The sequence below is a fragment of the Mobula birostris genome, chromosome 1 (assembly GCF_030028105.1).
Source record: "Mobula birostris isolate sMobBir1 chromosome 1, sMobBir1.hap1, whole genome shotgun sequence".
Lineage (NCBI taxonomy): Eukaryota > Metazoa > Chordata > Chondrichthyes > Myliobatiformes > Myliobatidae > Mobula > Mobula birostris.
The window spans coordinates 209546326-209565799 of record NC_092370.1 but is presented as its reverse complement, the minus strand read 5'-3'; the positions used below and the strand labels follow the sequence as shown (position 1 = coordinate 209565799).

Below are 19474 nucleotides of genomic sequence, written 5' to 3'. Positions count from 1 at the left end.
GTAAGCTTCAATACCTTGGCATCAATACCTCCTTCTGCAATTGGATCCTCAATTTCCTCACTTGCATACCACAGTCAATTCAGATTGGCAACATCTTTTCCATGATCACCATTAGCACAGGTGCACCACAAGGTTGTGTGCTTAGCCTTCTGCTCTACTTGCTTTATATTGATGGCTGTGTGGATAAGTACAGCTTCAGTGCCCTATTTAAATTTGCTGATAACACCACTGTTGTGGGCTGAATCAAAGTTAGTGACTAATCAGCATTTAGGAAGGAGGCTGAAAATTTGGCTGAGTGGCGCCACAGCAAAAATGTCTCACCCAACGTCAGCAAAATCAAGAAGCCGATTATTGACTATAGGAGGAGGAAATTGGAGGTCCATGAGCCAGTTCTCATCAGGGGATCAGAGGTGGAGAAGGTCAGCAACTTTAAATTCCTCAGTGTCTGCTTACTCTTTCCCAAAGATGCTGCCTGGTCTGCTGAGTTCTCCAGCATTTTGTGTGACTTCCAGCATCTGCATATTTTCTCTTGGTTGTGTCATGGTGTGGCATGCAAACACCAATATCCCCGAATGAAAAAACCTACAGAAAGTAGTGGATACAGCCCAGTCCATCACAGCTAAAGCCCTTCCCACCATTGAGCACATTTACACGGAGTGCTGTCTCAGGAAAGCAGCATCCATCATCAAGGACCCCCACCATCCAGGTCATACTCTCTCCACGCTGCTGCCATCAGGAAAAAGGGACAGGAGCCTCACGTCCCTCACCACCAGGTTCAGGAACAGTTATTACCCCTGAACCATCAGGCTCTTGAACCAGAGGGGATAACTTCTCTCACCTCAACACTGATTCCACAACCTATGGACTCACTTTTAAGGACTCTACAACTCATGTTCTCAATATTTATTATTATTGTATTATTTTTTCAGCTCCACCTGGAGTACGGGCATTGCCAAGGACATTCACTTGTCAATTGTTAGGAACTTTTGGACCATTCTAGTTGTGTTTAGTATTGTGGCTTTCTGGAGATTTACATAAATGTTGCTGTGTAGTCCTAATTGTTAAGTGCTATTGTGTAGTATCTTTGGGATGAAACCAGTTGTAGATATTACTATTGGGACAATGTATCCCTGTTCCTGTTCCAGAGTTTTTCAATTTTCTCTTTTAATTCAGCTCATTTCTGGTGTTTTCCACTTATTGATTTCTGAATGTTATGTGTTTGGAATGGCTATGTCTATTAAGTAAGTTGTTCTAGCTTGTTTATCCTGTAATATTATATCCGGATGGTTATTATGAATTGCCCTATCTGTAATAATGGATCAGTCGTAATATAATCTGACTCTAAAACTGGATCAGGCATGTATTTATAGTAAGGAATGATGCCTTTTATGAGTTCGTATTTTAAGGCAAGATATTGGTAATGATGTTTGTCACTCGATTGTGCCTATGTAAGTAATCAGATTGAATTAAACTGCTGCAGGAGCCTGTAATGTGTTGGATTGTTTCTGCTTTCTCTTGTCATCTTCTGCACTTATTGCCTTGAATTTGTTGGTCTTTTATTATGTATTTTTGATAATTTTATTATATTTTATTATCTTTTTTCTTTACTTTTTGTATTTGTACAGTTTGTCTTTTGCATGTGGGTTGTTTGCCTGTCTCTGTTGTGCGTGGTTTTTAATTGATTCAATTGTGTTCCCTTACATGTACTATGAATGTCAACAAGAAAATGAATCTCAGGGTCGTATATGGTGACATATACAGTATATACTTCGATAATAAATTTACTTTGAACTTCAAATACAGTAGCTCCCATGGTACTGACACATGCTCTGAGTTCAACACCCTAGTTAATTACTCAGCTATAAACAACCAATTTCCTCCAAACGTTCTTGTTTCCTGGAGACTCAAATGATCAAATAAATACAATTATGGCAAGGAAACATGATTATTTCATTCTGCTATTTGTAGTCTGGTGAATTTAACATATAGGAGCCATGCAATATCAGAAAAGATAGGTAACAGATAACATTTTGTAGGTGGAACATATTGCTAAGAGAGGTGCCAAAAGTGACATTCAGGGTAGTGGATAAGGTCCCAGTCAAGTAGGCTGCCTGGTTTTAAATGTGATAGAGCACAAAAACTGTTTGGGGCTGTTCTCATGCAGACAGGTGATAAGACATCATACTTATGACATTTGCTTTGCATGTGGTGGAAAGGCTAGGAACACTAGGAAATCCATCATTGTAGATCATTTCGCAAACTGGTCTCGTAGCCTTAACATTTTTATAACTCATGCAGCCCACAATGTTGATGTCAATCTGTACTAATTATTCTCCTTCTGCATTTCATTCATATCCCTCCATTCCCTTCATATTGAATGGAGGTGCAATGCTGCTGCTGCTTCTTCTCATCTCTTCATCTCATGTTCTCAGTATTTATTGCTTGCTTGCTTATTCATTCTTTCCTTTTGTATTTGCACAACACGTTGTCTTTTGCACATTGATTGTTTGTCCATCCTGTTGGGTGCAGTCTTTCATTGATTCTATTGAGTTTCTTAGATTTACTGTGTATCCCGTAAAAAAACAAATCTCAGGGTTGTATATGGGGACTTATATGTACATTGATAATAAATTTACTTTGAACTCTGAACTAAATTCTGTGGTAGGAAATTCCACAGATTCATTACTGTACCTGATGAAATTTTAATTAGCTCTAACCTCTTTTGCTTTTTAGTATATTCTTCTATTCCTTCTGAAGCTAGTGCCAACTTTCTGACACCGAAGTAAACTTTATAGAGCCACCAAAGCAGAAATGCTAAAAACAGAACACCACTTGATAGTGGGAAGCATCACAGTTGATCTTGGTTCCATGTTTACTTCATGCAGAACAAATTCTTTACACCAGGGGCCATTGCAGCAAACTGATTTATACCTCTCCACAACCCAAGGATATGGAAGACATACTAAACTGTCCTATCTCTGTGTTGACTTTTCAACAAGGTCCAAGTCAATGCTTAATCCACTGGATGCCAGGACAAAAAAGGTTGTTTATGGTATCTGTTAGGCTTATTTGGTGAGGCTGAATGTAATATTACTCAGAGCCAACCAAAGAACACCTTTTATTGTTTAGTTACTATTTAGAATAGAGACTCCCAACCTTTATTATGGACCAATCCATTAAGCAAAGGGCCCGTGAACCCCTGGTTTAGAACATCTTTTATTGTTAGCTATTCTCAAACTAAATATCAAGGTCTGGTACAATGTATCAAAGACATAACATGTGATATATTTAGATCCATTATACCGATTGCCCTATTTACATACATGAACCTATTCAATAGACTAGTTATTTATATTTACTCAGTTATAGATTTGACCAATTCCCTCAACCTTTTGCTCCAAGCTGTATTAAATAACTTGTAAGTGTCCAATACAAGGAATAGTAATTCTAGAAAATCACCTCTTTGTGTATGTATACTTGACCTGGTCTTGTTATATAACTGGATCATTGTCATCTTATGGTATGCAGCATACTGTTCACATAAGCAACACTAAAATATATTAACTATTTAATAACTATAATAGTTAGACAGTGATTTCAAGATATTTATTGAATCAGCCATGATGAAATGGCAGAGCAAACTCAATGGACCAAATGGCCTAATTCTGCTCCTATATCTTATGGTCTTATTTGTGCACACCTACAATTATAGCAGTCTCTGTGTTTTTAGCACTGTAAATGTTTCCAAAGTTCAAAGTTAGTTTATTAACAAAGTACATATATGTCACAATATACAACCACGAGTTTCAATTTCTTGTGTGCATACTTAATAGAATAAATGTTGAATAAAATGTTGAAAGGCATGGACAGAGTGGATGTGGCAAAGTTGTTCCCCATGATGGGGGAGTCTAGTACGAGAGGGCATGACTTCAGGATTGAAGGGCGCCCATTCAGAACAGAGATGTGAAGAAATTTTTTTAGCCAGAGGGTGGTGAATCTATGGAATTTGTTGCCACGGGCGGCAGTGGAGGCCAAGTCATTGGGTGTATTTAAGGCAGAGATTGATAGGTATCTGAGTAGCCAGGGCACCAAAGGCTATGGTGAGAAGGCAGGGCAGTGGGACTAAATGGGAGAATGGATCAGCTCATGATAAAATAGCGGAGCAGACTCGATGGGCCAAATGGCCGACTTCTGCTCTTTTGTTTTATGGTCTAATGACAATCATAATAAAATTAGTGAAAGACCACACTACCTTGGGAATTCACCAATGTGCAAAAGAAAACCAACTGTGCAAATATAAAAAGAAAGAAATAATGATAATAATAAATAAATAAGCAATAAATATCGAGGACATGAGATTTGAAAGTGAATCCATAAGTTGTGGGAACATTTCAATGATGGGGCAAGTGAAGTTGAGTGAAGTTACCCCTCTGCTTCAAGAGATAATAACCGTTCCTGAACCTAGTGGTGTGAGATCTGAGGCTCCTGCACCTTCTTTCTGATGGCAGCAGTGAGAAGAGAGCATGACTTCAGAGTTGGGGGAGGGGTTGCCCTCTGTTGATGGATGCTGTTTTCCTGTTGCTTTTAGACCATTTGTGCTGAAAGGTATTGGAAAGAATATTACATAGGTGAGAAGTTACCCAAGTGGCAAAGAAACAGTATAGAGAACAGTCCACCCTTATTAGAAATGGGATAAAAAACATCAAGCTGCATAAGCAAAACATGGGTTGAACTAGAGCCTAGTCTTCTGTCTTCGATTTCTGCAATAGATGACTGGTTCGTCTGCATTATTAGTATGTCTTTTCAGCCTATAGGAATTGTACCAGTGCATTTGAAATCTTTTGTGTTTTAGAAATGGTTTGTAATTTGAAAATGTTTCAGATAGAAATAGTTTGTGAGTTTTAAATGTGTTTTAAGAATATTGTTTGGATTTAAATGTGTATCACTGAAAATAAATGAACTGTAAACTATTTTGTTAGCTGGAAATATCTTCTTCTTGGTAGGGATGGAATTCCCACCATTTAAATAGTGGGTACTGGCAGCTAATCTTGCCGAGGAGAATAAACAGTAAAGTGAATTAGATTTTGAAGATTCAGTACTTAAAGTATAACCTCCCTTTAGTGAGGGTACCCATAACTACATATTTTTGATAGGGCTTAAGATCTTTGTTTGATTAGGAACTTTGCAGTCAGCAAACCCAATACCACCATACCAGAGGAACTGAAAAAGCCTGGAATTACAATATTCCTGGCTCTATTGAAGATTTATATGAGGCCAGTCTGAATCTTCAGATGTGGAAGATTCTTTGGAAAAATTCTGAAACCACTTCTTGAGTTACCTTATCTGCTGTGAATTTACATCAATTAGTGTCTTGTTAGTGCACAACTTGTGAGTCTCTCAATGATTCCACACAGAACCTCAAGCCATCATTTTCTAAACAGTTAACAATTCCATCTCCTCAGAATGCTTCCTCTACAGCCTCAAATCACATACAATAAAGTTGCACACCCAAGTAGTAATTCATTTGACAACTTTCCGATATACAGCAATACAGCTCCTTGTAACATCGATCACTTTGACACTGAGTTGCACAAATGCAAATGAAATGAATGGTTTGCAGAACACCTCCATTCAGAGCACAGAGGCATTTCTAAGCTTCCAGTCATATTGACCTCTTGATATTTGGCCTCTTCCAATGAAGATCAATGTGCTCAACAAAACATATTACACTCTTTTGGAGTCAACACTGTCTTTAACAGCATTTGACATTTTGCATTTCAGTAGAAACAAAGCATTCCTTTAATAATTATTCTAGTAGTCACATATTCACCACATTGATCATTTTCTCCCTTCCACAATCCATTATTTCCCTCTTTCACCTTAAATTATCAACTGTCTTTTAAAAATACCTTACATCCTTCCAAAGATCTTCCCTTTTGATCTCGTCTCCCCTCCCCCTTTTTAATGCAGCTTAAAATTTATTTATATTTAGCTTTTCTCATCTCTGATGAAAGGCTGTTGACCTAAAGTATCAATTCTGTTTTCCTCTCTACATAAGCATTGCAGAATGTTATGTTTTAAATAATTAAAGTGATCGCTGCCCTGGTATGATAAGATGGACTCTTGACCTCAATCTACCTCTTGTGACCTTGCATCTAAACCAAAACCAAGAAAACAAAATTAATTGTCATTTCTTCTTGGTTTACGTTAGCTTTTGCAACCACTCAGAAATTGTAACAGAGTAGACTTCATAGATGAATCTTCCATTATAAAGTTTTTTCCCTTAAGATTACAACATTCTTTACTTCATTACAACTCATTAACAGTTTTCCTCATTGTAAGTAATTGTAGAAGTTGAAAGCACTTAAAAATTATAGAAACACAGACCGTTTCACCTCAGGCACAGCAGAAAACATGGCTGTTTTCCTTTTATACACAGCAAACCTTTAATGAGGATATACATCTTTATACTGTCATGCAAAAGTATTCATATGACTTTGACTAATCACCGATTTATGAAAATTATTGTTTGATATAGCCTAACAGTCTATGTGCAATATGCACTGTCACTCTAGGTCACCAACATTAAACACAACACAGAATAAGAATGATAGCAACATTGATAGTAGACTGTGGAACTTCTACATTTCAAAGGGAACTTTAAAATAAATCTGTATGGGTAGCCAACATAATGTTGATAACTGTTACAGGTCAAAGCTTATTGCTGGATACTGTATTAACAAAATGAGTTAACTTCATAAAATTGTTGGCATGCAATACCATATATATATATAACACTATGCTAAATTATACTTTTGATATATAATGGAATGGAATTCCCATTACTTTTAATGGAATTTCCTTCATGGCACAAGTACAGAATTGTCGTTCTTCCTCACATTGCAAAGTAGAATTTGTTGCTGAAACCTGAAGAACATAGCAGTGAAATTCAAATAAGATGGATAAGTGTTAATAAGATCAACAAAGAAAATTAACCAACGCCAATTTACAGCAATGCAATTTACTAAATAGATCCATGGTTTCCTGATCAGATTAAATGTCATTTAGTATAATAAAATTGTACAACTATAATTTGAATTAACTATACAGGCAAAATAATTTCTGGAACCAAAACCAATAGCTGAGAGACAGTAATATATTCAAAAGATTAATTACTCAACAATGAAATGACAATACTGAATTTAAAAGGTTCAATTCTATTCACATAAAGAATATTCCAGAAAGGACGGTAGGATTAACTCAAACATCAATTCTCAAATAATTACAAAACCTGCTACAGGTATTATATTAGTCTTCAGGATGCCAGCAGTTAACCTTTATATAAGAAATTAATTCCGCTGTAAAGGAAATTCAGCATTCTAGAAATGAAAATCATGACAAGAGAACTCAGGAACAAATTCCATTGGGACAATGAGCAGTGTACATAAAAACATGAACTTGCAACCAACAGGAAGTCATCTCACCCAAAGTGCACAGGCAGTCCACCGTAAGGCTTCCAGTCAAGTGGATCTATGTTGCAGGATGATTATTTTTATGTGTGCTGATGTTAAGTTGATATTGACGATAAACATCAAGTATATGAACCAGTTTTAACACCTAATCCTCTGGATGAAGTACATGATTAGAAATATTGCAGTATCAAATCAGTGAACTGTCAGACGTATACTGGAATAGTAAGATCAGGTATTTCCCAGTTGTCACTTTCCATGTAGTTTATGCAGCAATTAATACTGAACATTCAAAATTAATATATCAGAGCAACAGAAATTATTTAAAGTGCAAATCCTGTGTCAGTTACCTACAACATATTCTGCAGAAAAGTACACGACTACAGTGGCAAGACCAGGAACAGAAGCAGTGACAGATGTACTCCCTGCTGAGCATGATGTGATCAGGTAGGGCTTGTCTGCTATACACCTGACATAATACATAGTATCTAATACTCCACCAAATGTCAAAGATAGCCATCAATGTAACTGATACACTGCCAGAACAGAAACTCTAAGTGTATTGTCAATAATTAAGTAGAAGCTATATAAAAAAAATCCAATATTCTAAATGGCTTACCTTAATCATGAAACAACAAGCTTTCTAATGGGGAATGCAATTACGGACTGTCAGCTACAGACAAAAATTGCCTGAGCTTATTACATTATTTCACTTAACAGTCAGTTAAAAAATCCAAATATTATCAAGTGACATTGCTTCAAATTCAGAGATCATGAACAAACCATGTATATTTATAATATTAAAAATAAATCAGTTAGGAAACACTTCAAGTCTTTGTTATCAAACAAGAGTAACACCATAATGAACAAAGTTAAAACTATTCTAGCAGATTACAGCTTGAATGTGCATCCCCCCTTCTTATTCTGGCTTCTTCACCTTTTACTCCAGTCCCGATGAATGGTCTCGTCCCGAAATGTCGACTGGAAATTTCCATAGATACTGCCTGACCTGCTGAAATTCTCCAGCATCTTTTCATCATCAGTGGGGACGGGAGAAGTTCCGGAGGATTGGAGGGTTGCGGATGTTGTTCCTTTATCCAAGAAAGGGAGTTAAGATAGCCCAGGAAATTATAGACCAGTGAGTCTTACCTCAGTGGTTGGCAAGTTGATGGAGAAGATCCTGAGAGACAGGATTTATGTACATTTGGAGAGGCATAATATGATTAGGAATAGTCAGCATGGATTTGTCAAAAGCAGGTTATGCTTTACAAGCCTGATTGAATTTTTTTGAGGATGTGACTAAACACATTGATGAAGGTAGAGCCATAGATGTAGTGTATATGGATTTCAGCAAGGCATTTGATAAGGTACCACATGCAAGGCTTATTGAGAAAGTAAGGAGGCATGGGATCCAAGGGGACATTGCTTTGTGGTTCCAGAACTGGCTTGCTCACAGAGAGCAAAGAGTGATTGTAGACGGGTCATATTTTGCATGGAGGTCGGTCACCAGAGGATTTCCTCAGGGATCTGTTCTGGGACCCTTACTCTTTGTGATTTTTATAAGTGACCTGGATGAGGAAGTAGAGGTAAACACGAGGAATTCTGCAGATGCTGGAAATTCAAGCAAAACACATCAGGGTTGCTGGTGGGTGCGGCGGGCCGGGCGGCGTCTCTGGGAGGAGGTGCAGTCGACGTTTCGGGCCGAGACCCTTCGTCAGCTGTGCCTCTTCCTAGAGGTGCTGCCTGGCCTGCTGTGTTCACTGGCAACTTTGATGTATGTTGAGGAAGTAGAGGGATGGGTTAGCAAGTTTGCTAATAACACAAAGGTTGGAGGTGTTGTCGATAGTGTGGAGGGCTGTCAGAGGTTACAGAAGGACATTGATAGGTTACAAAACTGGGCTGAGAAGTGGCAGATGGAGTTCAACCCAGATAAGTGTGAAGTGGTTCATTTTGGTGGTCAAATATGATGACAGAATATAGTATTAATGGTAAGACTCTTGGCAGTGTGGAGGATCAGAGGGATCTTGGGGTCCAAGTCCATAGGACGCTCAAAGCAGCTGCGCAGGTTGACTCTGTGGTTAAGAAGGCATACGGTGTATTGGCCTTCATCAGTCGTGGAATTGAATTTAGGAGCCGAGAGGTAATGTTGCAGCTATATAGGACCCTGGTCAGACCCCACTTGGAGAACTCTGCTCAGTTCTGATCGCCTCACTACAGGAAGGATATGGAAACCATAGAAAGGGTGCAGAGGAGATTTACAAGGGTGTTGCCTGGATTGGGGAGCATGCCTTATGAGAATATGTTGAGTGAACTTGGCCTTTTCTCCTTGGAGCAACAGAGGATGAGAGGTGACCTGATAGATGATGAGAGGTATTGATCGTGTGGATAGTCAGAGGCTTTTTCCCAGGGCTGAAATGGTTGCCACAAGAGAACATAGGTTTAAGGTGCTGGGGAGTAGGTACAGAGGAGATGTCAGGGGTAAGTTTTTTACTCAGAGAGTGGTGAGGGCGTGGAATGGGCTGCCGCAATGGTAGTGGAGGTGGATACAATAGGGTCTTTTAAGAGACTTTTGGATAGGTACATGGAGCTTAGAAAAATAGAGGGCTATGGGTAAGCCTAGTATTTCAAAGGTAGGGACATGTTCAGCACAATTTTGTGGGCCAAAGGGCCTGTACTGTGCTGTAAGTTTTGTATGTTTGTATGTATGTATAAATTTCTAAAGCAGTGCTACTGTCATTAACTTAAAACATGTAGAATTTCTCACGTCTCACTGAGGAATATTATACAATGGTGGTATGGTAATACAATAGTACTATGCAATGGCATGATGATTTCTCCAGATTGTACACAATTATGTTCAATCATTCCCAGGTATCCCAAAATATCTGGCAGAATCTAATGTTAATATTTATATGTACTCTAAGCAATTTTGAACACATAAATAAACTCAGTGGGAATGAAGACTAATATTTAATTGGTATGGCTTTCAATAATAATCAAATTATGTCAGTGGGTGTAGCACTTTCTAGAAATGTGAAGGAAACGTCTGAAACAACAATTAAGTTACTATGTACATTAGAACTGCCAAAACTTGTGTTGCAGTCTTATCTTGGTACATCACTCAAGGAAATAAAAATAACAACAACTGCAGATGCTGAAGTTCTGAGACAAAAAGAGAAAATGCTTGGGGCACTTGTAGAAAGAGTAGCAATATTAATGTTGTAAATTGAAGACATATTATTAAATTCTCTGTTGAAATAGCTTTTGACCTGAAATTCTTACATCAGTTACCTGCATTAAATTCAGCAAAACAGAACACTAATACAGTCCAGGAACAGGAAAGGAAGTTCTGATGTAGGGTCCATGACTTGAAACTTAAACTATTTTACTTTATGCAGCTGCTGTCTCACCTTCAGAGTTATTTGAACTTTTTTTTTTTACGCTCTGTCCGCCAGAGAAAGCAGGATCTCCCAGTGGCCACACATTTTAATTCCACGTCCCATTCCCATTCTGATATGTCAATCCACGGCCTCCTCTATTGTCAAGATGAAGCCACACTCAGGTTGGAGGAACAACACCTTATATTCCGTCTGGGTAACCTCCAACCTGATGGCATGAACACTGACTTCTCTAATCTTCTGTTAATGCCCCACCTCCCCTTTGTACCCCAACTGTTATTTATTTTTTATTATTATTAATAATTTTTTTTCTCTCTCTCCTTTTTCTCCCTCTGTCCCTCTCACTATACTCCTTGCCCATCCTCTGGGCTTCCACCTTCCCCCTTTCTTTCTCCCTAGGCCTCCCATCCATCCCATGATCCTCTCATATCCCTTTCGCCAATCACCTGTCCAGCTCTTGGCTCCATCCCTTCCCCCTCCTGTCTTCTCCTATCATTTCAGATCTCCCCCTCCCCCTCCCACTTTCAAATCTCTTACTAGCTCTTCTTTCATTTAGTCCTGACGAAGGGTCTCGGCCCGAAACATTGACTGTACCTCTTCCTAGAGATGCTGCCTGGCCTGCTGCATTCACCAGCAATTTTTATGTGTGTTGCTTGAAATTCCAGCATCTGCAGATTTCCTCGTGTTCAACTGTTTTGAGTTTAGTAAAGCACTCTTCATGTCATTCTTGATATTTATCGCTTATCTATTCACCTATTTATTTATTTATTTATTTTCTTTTTTCCATTTGCATTTGCATAGTTTGTTGTCTTCTGCACATTGGCTGCTTGTCTGATTATTAAATGCCGTGTTTCATTGATTCTATTATGTATCTTGGATTTACTGTGTATGCCCGTAAGAAAACAAATCACAGGAGTGTAGATGGTAACATATACAGTATTTATATCGATAATAAATTTAACTTGCACTTTGAATTTTGAATAGTTAAGATTTTTCAAATACTGATTGCTACTTCACACTTAACTAATCTAAACTACTAAACAAGTTTAAGATAACAATGTTTTAACCTGAGTCTCAAACTTAGTATTCCTTGTCATGCTGAAACTTTCTGGCCAGGCAAGATCCTTCAACAAGCAGTGTTGAAGACTCAGTTTTCACATGTGAGTCATGGTTCATTTAGAAACCTGTTCTAGTAAACATATGGTAAAACATTATGAGTTTTACAATTTTCACATTAGCTTCAGGATATAAACGTTTTTTTAAAAAAATTTAAATTTCAGCACATAATGAAATCAAATTAGATCAGTGCTTTCTCAGATATGTTTCAAGATCTAGATTGGTGAAGTAGTATTTAAATTAATCAAAGAAAAGGTCTCTATAAATCCAGTTTGAAATTCATGAATCATTTACTTCACCCTCATCTGAACCAAGGAGCACTGTAACTATTTTTGGCCCTCATGTCACTATCAATTCTTGGTACTGAATTTGGTAATATACATGGTGAACATTCACACAAAATTGTGTCAAAAGTCAAAGTTTAAATTCTCTGAAAATATGTTAATTTTAATGATGACTGTCCATAGCAATACAATTTATTGATATTTATTGCTAACCTGATTTTCAAAATTATTTGCAACAAATGACACATGCAATTCAGCAATCAACAGGGTAACAAATAAGATATTCACACAGAAATAATTTTGGATTCCTTTCACCACAAAATAACACTCTATTAACCAGTAACTTATTCAACAACTAGAAAAACCAATCCCAAATTTTCTAAACTTTACATTTATAATACAACACTTGTTTACAATATGTCAATTTCATCAATATATCTCCTTTACTCTGCTCAATTATTTTTGCTTTGTAGAAGACTTCACTTACTACGTAAGGTAATTGTCATCCGACTAACCCTCCGATTATGGTCCTTCTGAGCTTGTTGAACTGGCGTTTTCTGTGATAAGCTTTGTCTTTGATTTTCAATATTAACAGAACGTTTCTTTTTGAACAAGTTTGTTTCTTTCATTCTGATCACTTCTCATTTGGAGTCATAAAACATGTACTACTGAAGTTGAGTCCACAAGGAACTAACTACACTGGAAGCATAAGATTAAGCATAGGCAGGAAAATCCCATGTTTAGCAGACTCCTTCTCAACTCCTCTACTTAGAGGAAAATGGCTCAGAATGGCTTCATTACAGCTAAGGATCATAAAGCTGTTTGGATATTTTAGAACAGCATCCTTCCAATCAAATTGTCAGTGACGAGAGAAGCTGACATCAATCCTTATGAGCCATATATGTATTATACAGGGCAGTTTGCAGATGGTAAGAAACTGGAGAAGGGGCTTACAAGTCAGGTCCTGTTCAAGAAGCATCAACGTCACATGTCACTTGTCAGGCTAAAACGTGGCAGAGTTCAAAAGTCGAACACTTAAATAAAGAAAATGTATGACAAATTCTTGGGTGAGAGAGAATTTAAATGTGTGTGTAGAAAAATAGACAAGAAATAATGTCATAAAGCAGCACATCCAGGACAAAGGCAACTTATTTAAACTTTTGATACATAATGCAGAACCTGTAAATATTAGGTCATTCTTACTCAAAAGAGAACATTACACCCATGCTGCTGTCAGTTATGCACTGCTGGTATTTTATGGCAAAGCTAGTTGAACAGTATGTGTATACTGAGGGTGGAATGCTTCCTTGGAACTTTACAGTTGACAATTGTTAATTCCTGCAACAGTACAGTGATGGATAAATGGGATGGTATAAGTTACAGCATGGCTAACAGAGTTTTGGAAAGTATCGAGTTCATACTCAAAATGCGTCCCAATTGCCACTTCATTACTTGAACTGCCTTGTTCCCTAAGAGGACATCCAATATTGCTCCTTCCCAAGTAGGTTCCTCTATATATTGTGAGGAAAATGTCTTGGACATACTGCAAAAGTTCCACCGTTTGTGCTCTGGGTGGCCCGGTCGATACTGAGAAAATTGAAATCTCCCACCATCACTATCCTACTCTTCTCATGCAGTTTCTTGACATATCTGCTCCTCAAGTTCCCACTGACTATTAAGCAGGGATCTATATTATAGCCCTACCAAAGAGACCATCCCCTTCTTATTTCTGAGTTCTAGCCAAATGGCCCTGTTAGATGATCCCACAAGAATATTGCCTTGAAACACTGCTCCAATGTTCTCCTGTGTCAAACAAAATAACACCCTCTGTACTCTTTAACATGAGATTGTGAAAATGCAGGAAATATTGAACAACACACACAAAATGAGTTCCACCAGCACTCTGTGTGTGTGTTACCCCCTCTACTCTTACCTGTTCCTCTGTCACACCTAAAGCATCGATATGCCAGAACATTGAGTTATCAGTCCTGTCATCCTCTGAGCCACATTTGTGTTATGGCCAGAATATCCCAGTCCATAGAGACAATCCATGCCCTCAGTTCATCTACTTTCTTCTTAAGCTACATGCATTGAAAGAAATGCAATTTAAAGCAGTAGTCCTAACTGCCCTTTTAACTATAATCATGGCCCTGTCTTCTCATTGACTTTGCTCTCTCGAGTCCCACCACTTTGCCAATCTAACTTAATCCCTTCCTGGTGGTAAAAGCAAATTTCCTCCCTTGGGTATAGGTTATCCTCCAGTTTAAATGCAACTCATTCCTCTTGCACAGGTCACCTCTACACCAGAAGAGATCCCAATGATCTAAGAACCTGAACCTCTGTCCTCTGCAGATACTTTAATGGTTGAATTATCTGTGTTCCAATCACATAGAATCTAATTAGTGACTTTAATCATTTTGGTACCGTGCCAGGAGCAGAAATATGGTCGAAGGACCCCTTATAAGGTGCTTTGAGTAACGACGTGGCACTGATTTTGTGACTCAACCACACATTCAAACACCTGGGAGTAAAAAAGAAAGTTGGAGGTAGGATTGAGCAGAACAATTAAACAAAAACTTTTGACAGTGATAAGGAAGATTCTAAGGATAAATGGCTTTATTTAAGAAGGGAGAATGTTTCACATGCAGGCCAGCAAAGAAAGATACTCAATGAGAGTGATCTGGAAGTCAGATTCATGGACCACACAATTCCTTTAGGAAAGAAAATATATTTGTAAGATGATCAAGTGAAAACAAAATAAAACTGAAAATACTTTGCATCTTTTAATGTCTTTTAGGGGGTTGCACATTCACTGTTTAACCATCAGATGGCAGTGAATCACGACTGTCAAAGGAACAGGGAAGAGTTATTAATAGAATGGGCAGAACTTTAATAGCTTGTATGGGATTAACTACTCATCATCCCTAGCTAGCTGGTTTACTTAACCACTGAAGCTGAAAAATCTGAAGTACAAACAAGACAGCATTAGCATGAAGTGATATATTATTAATTTTTTTGTTTGAAGTAATCTTTTTATTTGCACTCTTCAGTTACAGTTTAACAATTTACTATAATAGAATATACTGTACCTTCTCCATCGACTCTGAATATTGGAACATGCTTGGTTTCTTTCCAGATAAGAACTGAAATCTATTTTTCCTTTATAATTGATGAGAGTAGGCTGAGCATTGTAACAATGACCTTGCCCCATCTTCATGCATGCATTTTCTACATGTATGTCCAAAAATGCATATTTTGAAAATAAACAGCCTGTAATTGACTGTGATCCTACTGCATTGACAAAGGTCCTAAACTTCACAGCTAGGGAATGCCTCAGAAAGTACAGAAAATTGTGAGCTAACAAATATGCTTACAGCTAAGCATTGACAAAATATTTTAATTTCAGTGAACAAATGTCTTTCACCTATCATTATATGCTCCTATTTTAAGATGATGAGTTGTTACTTTATAATGCTAAAATGTGTCTTAATGTCAGCTATTTGAAACTTTGATTAATTTATTTAATTGCTTACTGTTAACAACCCTAATCAAATTCTAAATTAAAATGAAGATATATTTTGGAATATATCTCCATTTGTTTCTATATGATATTCAGAGTGTAGATTGACGAAGAAAATAAATCATTAGTAAGGTATTACAGTAGTTCTTTTAATGCCACTTAGCATTGTGAAGTCCCAAAAGAGTCATTGTGTATTTAAACTAGACTTGGATAAAGCCATAGGAGCAAAGCATTCTTTACTTGTCAGATCTTCAAACAAAAACATGGATCTTGGTCTTAAATCTTAGCACAATGTTTTAGCTTAAGATGTTCTGAGATGACTGGTCCACAATTGTTCACTTCCTTTTTGAGGAAACACTAAATTTGAACTCAACTTTTCTCTTGTAGCTGTGAAGTATTTTCCAACTTTCAAAAAAATGTTTAAAAACTTAACTCATTTTCCTTATTAGGTAAAATACTCCACCTTTCATGTTAAGAGCTATGTTTGAGGCATTTTGTTTCTACCTGTGACAAAATTTCTAATAAAAAATAAGTGTGTAAAACTGAAAGCTTCGAGAAGCAAAAGGAATCTTTACTCTCATATAAACATTTCACTTGATATAACATAGTTTGAAGTAATCCACTTTCGATATAAATATCATCTCGTAGACTGTTATTGGAGATAATGCTGCATATGGTCTTACTCAAGACATTGTGCAAATATTACTGTCATATTTTTAGAGCAAATATGCCCTACTTCATACTTTGAAGATCCACCATGTAACTGATTTTTTTAAATTTAAAAAGTGGTTAGCCACTGGGTGCGGGGTGGTGGGATTGAATCTTGAGTTTATGTAAAAATTGATGCACACAAACAAATGTACGCACACAGAAAATTGTGCCAATTGAATCTTCGCATCTACTCATATTAATTGAAGTTGTAGGAACAGCATTAGTAAACTGGAAGCTAGCATTCGATGATTTTAACAGAATTTACAATTGCAGTAATAAAAACCTTGTGAAATAAGGAGAACCAAATCAGCAAAACAAATATACCTACTTTCAAAATTCTATGCAACTCAATGATTCTAAAAAAACAAATTTCATCAGCAATGATTTATTTCCCAGAACAATTAGTCCTATCACAGTCCAACCAGTTCAAAAGATTGCTGAAGTTCAGAGAAGAAATAATGCCCATTACAAATTGGACTTTGTAATTTAAACAACTGTTCATCCTCCAAAATCAAATTAATTGCCATCATAATTTACAGTTAACTATGGCTTTTACAAACCTTTGAGAATGCTCTCAAATTCCTTTTTTTTTAACATAAGGACACTCAGACATTTAAGATCATTTGGAATATATTTTCTCATGTGTTAATGAGGAAATGGTACCCCAGTGGTTCTGTATTTTTGAATTACTGTAAATTATTCTACTCACTCATAAATTAAGCCGTTTCAAATAATCAAGCTGCACTCAGCAATCTTAATTGTATCAGGGATTTTTTTTTTTACAATGAGTTAGTGAGTTAATAAAATTTTAAAAATTGTTTAAGATGCTACCCTAATTGCTTTGGCTCATGACTCATCTGATATTTGCTGAGATGCAAATACTTGTCTCACCCAGCACACTTCTGGCTACAATGTGTGTACAGATATCCAAATGTACCCAGAGTGTGAATCTCTAATGTTCTCCTTTCAATAATTCCAATGTTAAGTGCACAGCTTTTACTGAATGCATGCAGCTACCAGAGACAATGTTGAAAGCACACATGCTGAGGTAGCTAAAAATAGCCAGGGTTTTAAAGCTTCTGTAAGATCTGCAGTTTATACACAACAACAACAGTAGATGGCACTCAAAGCAATGTGTATGTCTTTGTGAAACAGAGCAAATAGTACATACCTCCATCTTGTGAGCTCAGCACATTCAAAGCATATGCCATTGCATTTGAAAAGGCTGTGGCTTCTTCCTTGCTTGCAAAATTCAACCCGTATACCTGGCGGGCATCACGCCATTGGTGGAATGTAGGTGTAGCTTGATTATATTTCAGTCCCTTGACGATAGAATAATTTATGACAACCTACAAACAAATACAAATTATATCTTAAGAACTGCATTTGTCTTGGGATTGTAAATACGAGTCTTTATTTAATTAAAATAACTGTAATGGTGAAAATTAGCACAAGTTGTAAGTTCAGCATTTGGTACTCTGAAATACATTCACTCGATAGAATGGGCCAAATTACAATCATTGTAGCGGGTAGTTCCTAGTTTAGCTGCTCTTACACAAGTCCTGGACTTATGAAGGTCCACTGTAAGTCTGGAACATGCTGAGCTATTGTTGCTGGTACATACAGTATGCTGATACTGTTTTGTGAGATGGGAGAATCTTTTCTTGGTGGGATTTATCAGTATTAAATAGAGAATCTGGCACTCAAATCATTTGTGACTGATATTGAATAACTCATTCAGTGCAATGAAGATTTTTAGCCTGGAGATTAGGAGGAAATGGTTTTATTAATTTATTTAGTTATTTTATTTTGTGCTTTAATTGTTTTTGGTCTTGCTGGATTTTATTATTTATAGTCATTTCAAATGCTTTCAAATAAATGGAGCATTGGAGACCGTTAAAAATTCTGAAACAGCCTCACAAGTTTTGCTCCCAGATTTGCCTCCTCTTGTCAAAGGCAGCCAGGGTTTTGCAGATTTGGGAGGGTAGACTCAGCAGTTCATCACCAAGCTCTATAGGCCCCGGAGACCACACTGTATGTTGCTGAATGCCACACAGTTATAATGTTCAACCCACTGCATCAGGCCCAGGTAAATTGGAACAAGCTAGATCCGGCATAATTCCAAGGCAGCATAGAGTGCATTGCACTAAAGCATGCTTTATAATAGAGCCTAAGGTTGATTTTTTCAGCAATTCTTTCCGGACAATTGCTGAGACAATCTGCAGCACCCTTAACATCTTCTGGAAAATAAGTCCGGTCAAGAATACCATCTGCTTTGTCAAAGAGGGGGAAAGACCAACAGAACACCAGAAAGCAACTGGGTTGCTCTTCACTGTGCAGGACTGGAAGCTAAAAGCAGACCTGGGAAAACAGCTGCAGTTTCCTCCCCACATCACAGAGACTACATTGTGGCCCAACATTGTGTTGTGGTCCGACTCATTGAAGCATGTTCTTACGCTTGAGCTTACCGTGCTGTGGGAAGAACGCATGGAGGAGGCCTACGAGCGGAAAAGAGCCAAGTATGAAGATCTGAAGAACAACTGCTAAAGATGAGGCTGGAGAGCAAAGTGTTGGCCTGTGGTGGTCGGGTGTCGTGGCTTTGCAGGCCAGTCGCTCTGCAAAGTATACACTGCACTTGGAATCACGGGAGAGAGAAGAAGGAGAGCCATTTCTACCACCAGAGGTGTAGCAGAGAAAGTGTCAAGATGGCTCTGGATAAAGAGGGCAGATCCCTGGGTTGCTGCCAGGGCACAGGCCGGGGTCTGTTCAACCCTGGTTGGGTCGCCTGGGCGAGGGTGTATGATGTTGAAAGACCCGAAACACCTGACGACCCCAGGTAACATCACTGATGATGTGCCCTAGCTTAGCATCATGCAGATGTTTCTATAAGAAGAAGAAGTATGAATACTGACGGGACTGAAGAGATAACTCACTGCCCTTCAATATTGTTGCAAATCTCTATATCTCTAAGACAGG

The 19474-nt window shown here is 37.7% G+C and overlaps 1 protein-coding gene across 5 annotated transcripts in view; it reads right to left on the bottom strand.

Moving 5' to 3' along the window:
- The window catches only part of LOC140204092 (ena/VASP-like protein), a 246196-nt gene that overhangs the window by 62488 nt on the left and 164234 nt on the right, over positions 1-19474 (bottom strand). For 4 of the 5 annotated variants that reach the window (XM_072270448.1, XM_072270423.1, XM_072270439.1 and 1 more), the window contains one exon: positions 17670-17847. In XM_072270448.1, the coding sequence (XP_072126549.1) occupies positions 17670-17847 (178 nt within the window). Of the gene's footprint in view, positions 1-12754; positions 13039-17669; positions 17848-19474 lie in introns of those variants that run through there. The other variant, XM_072270454.1, reaches the window with a different exon arrangement.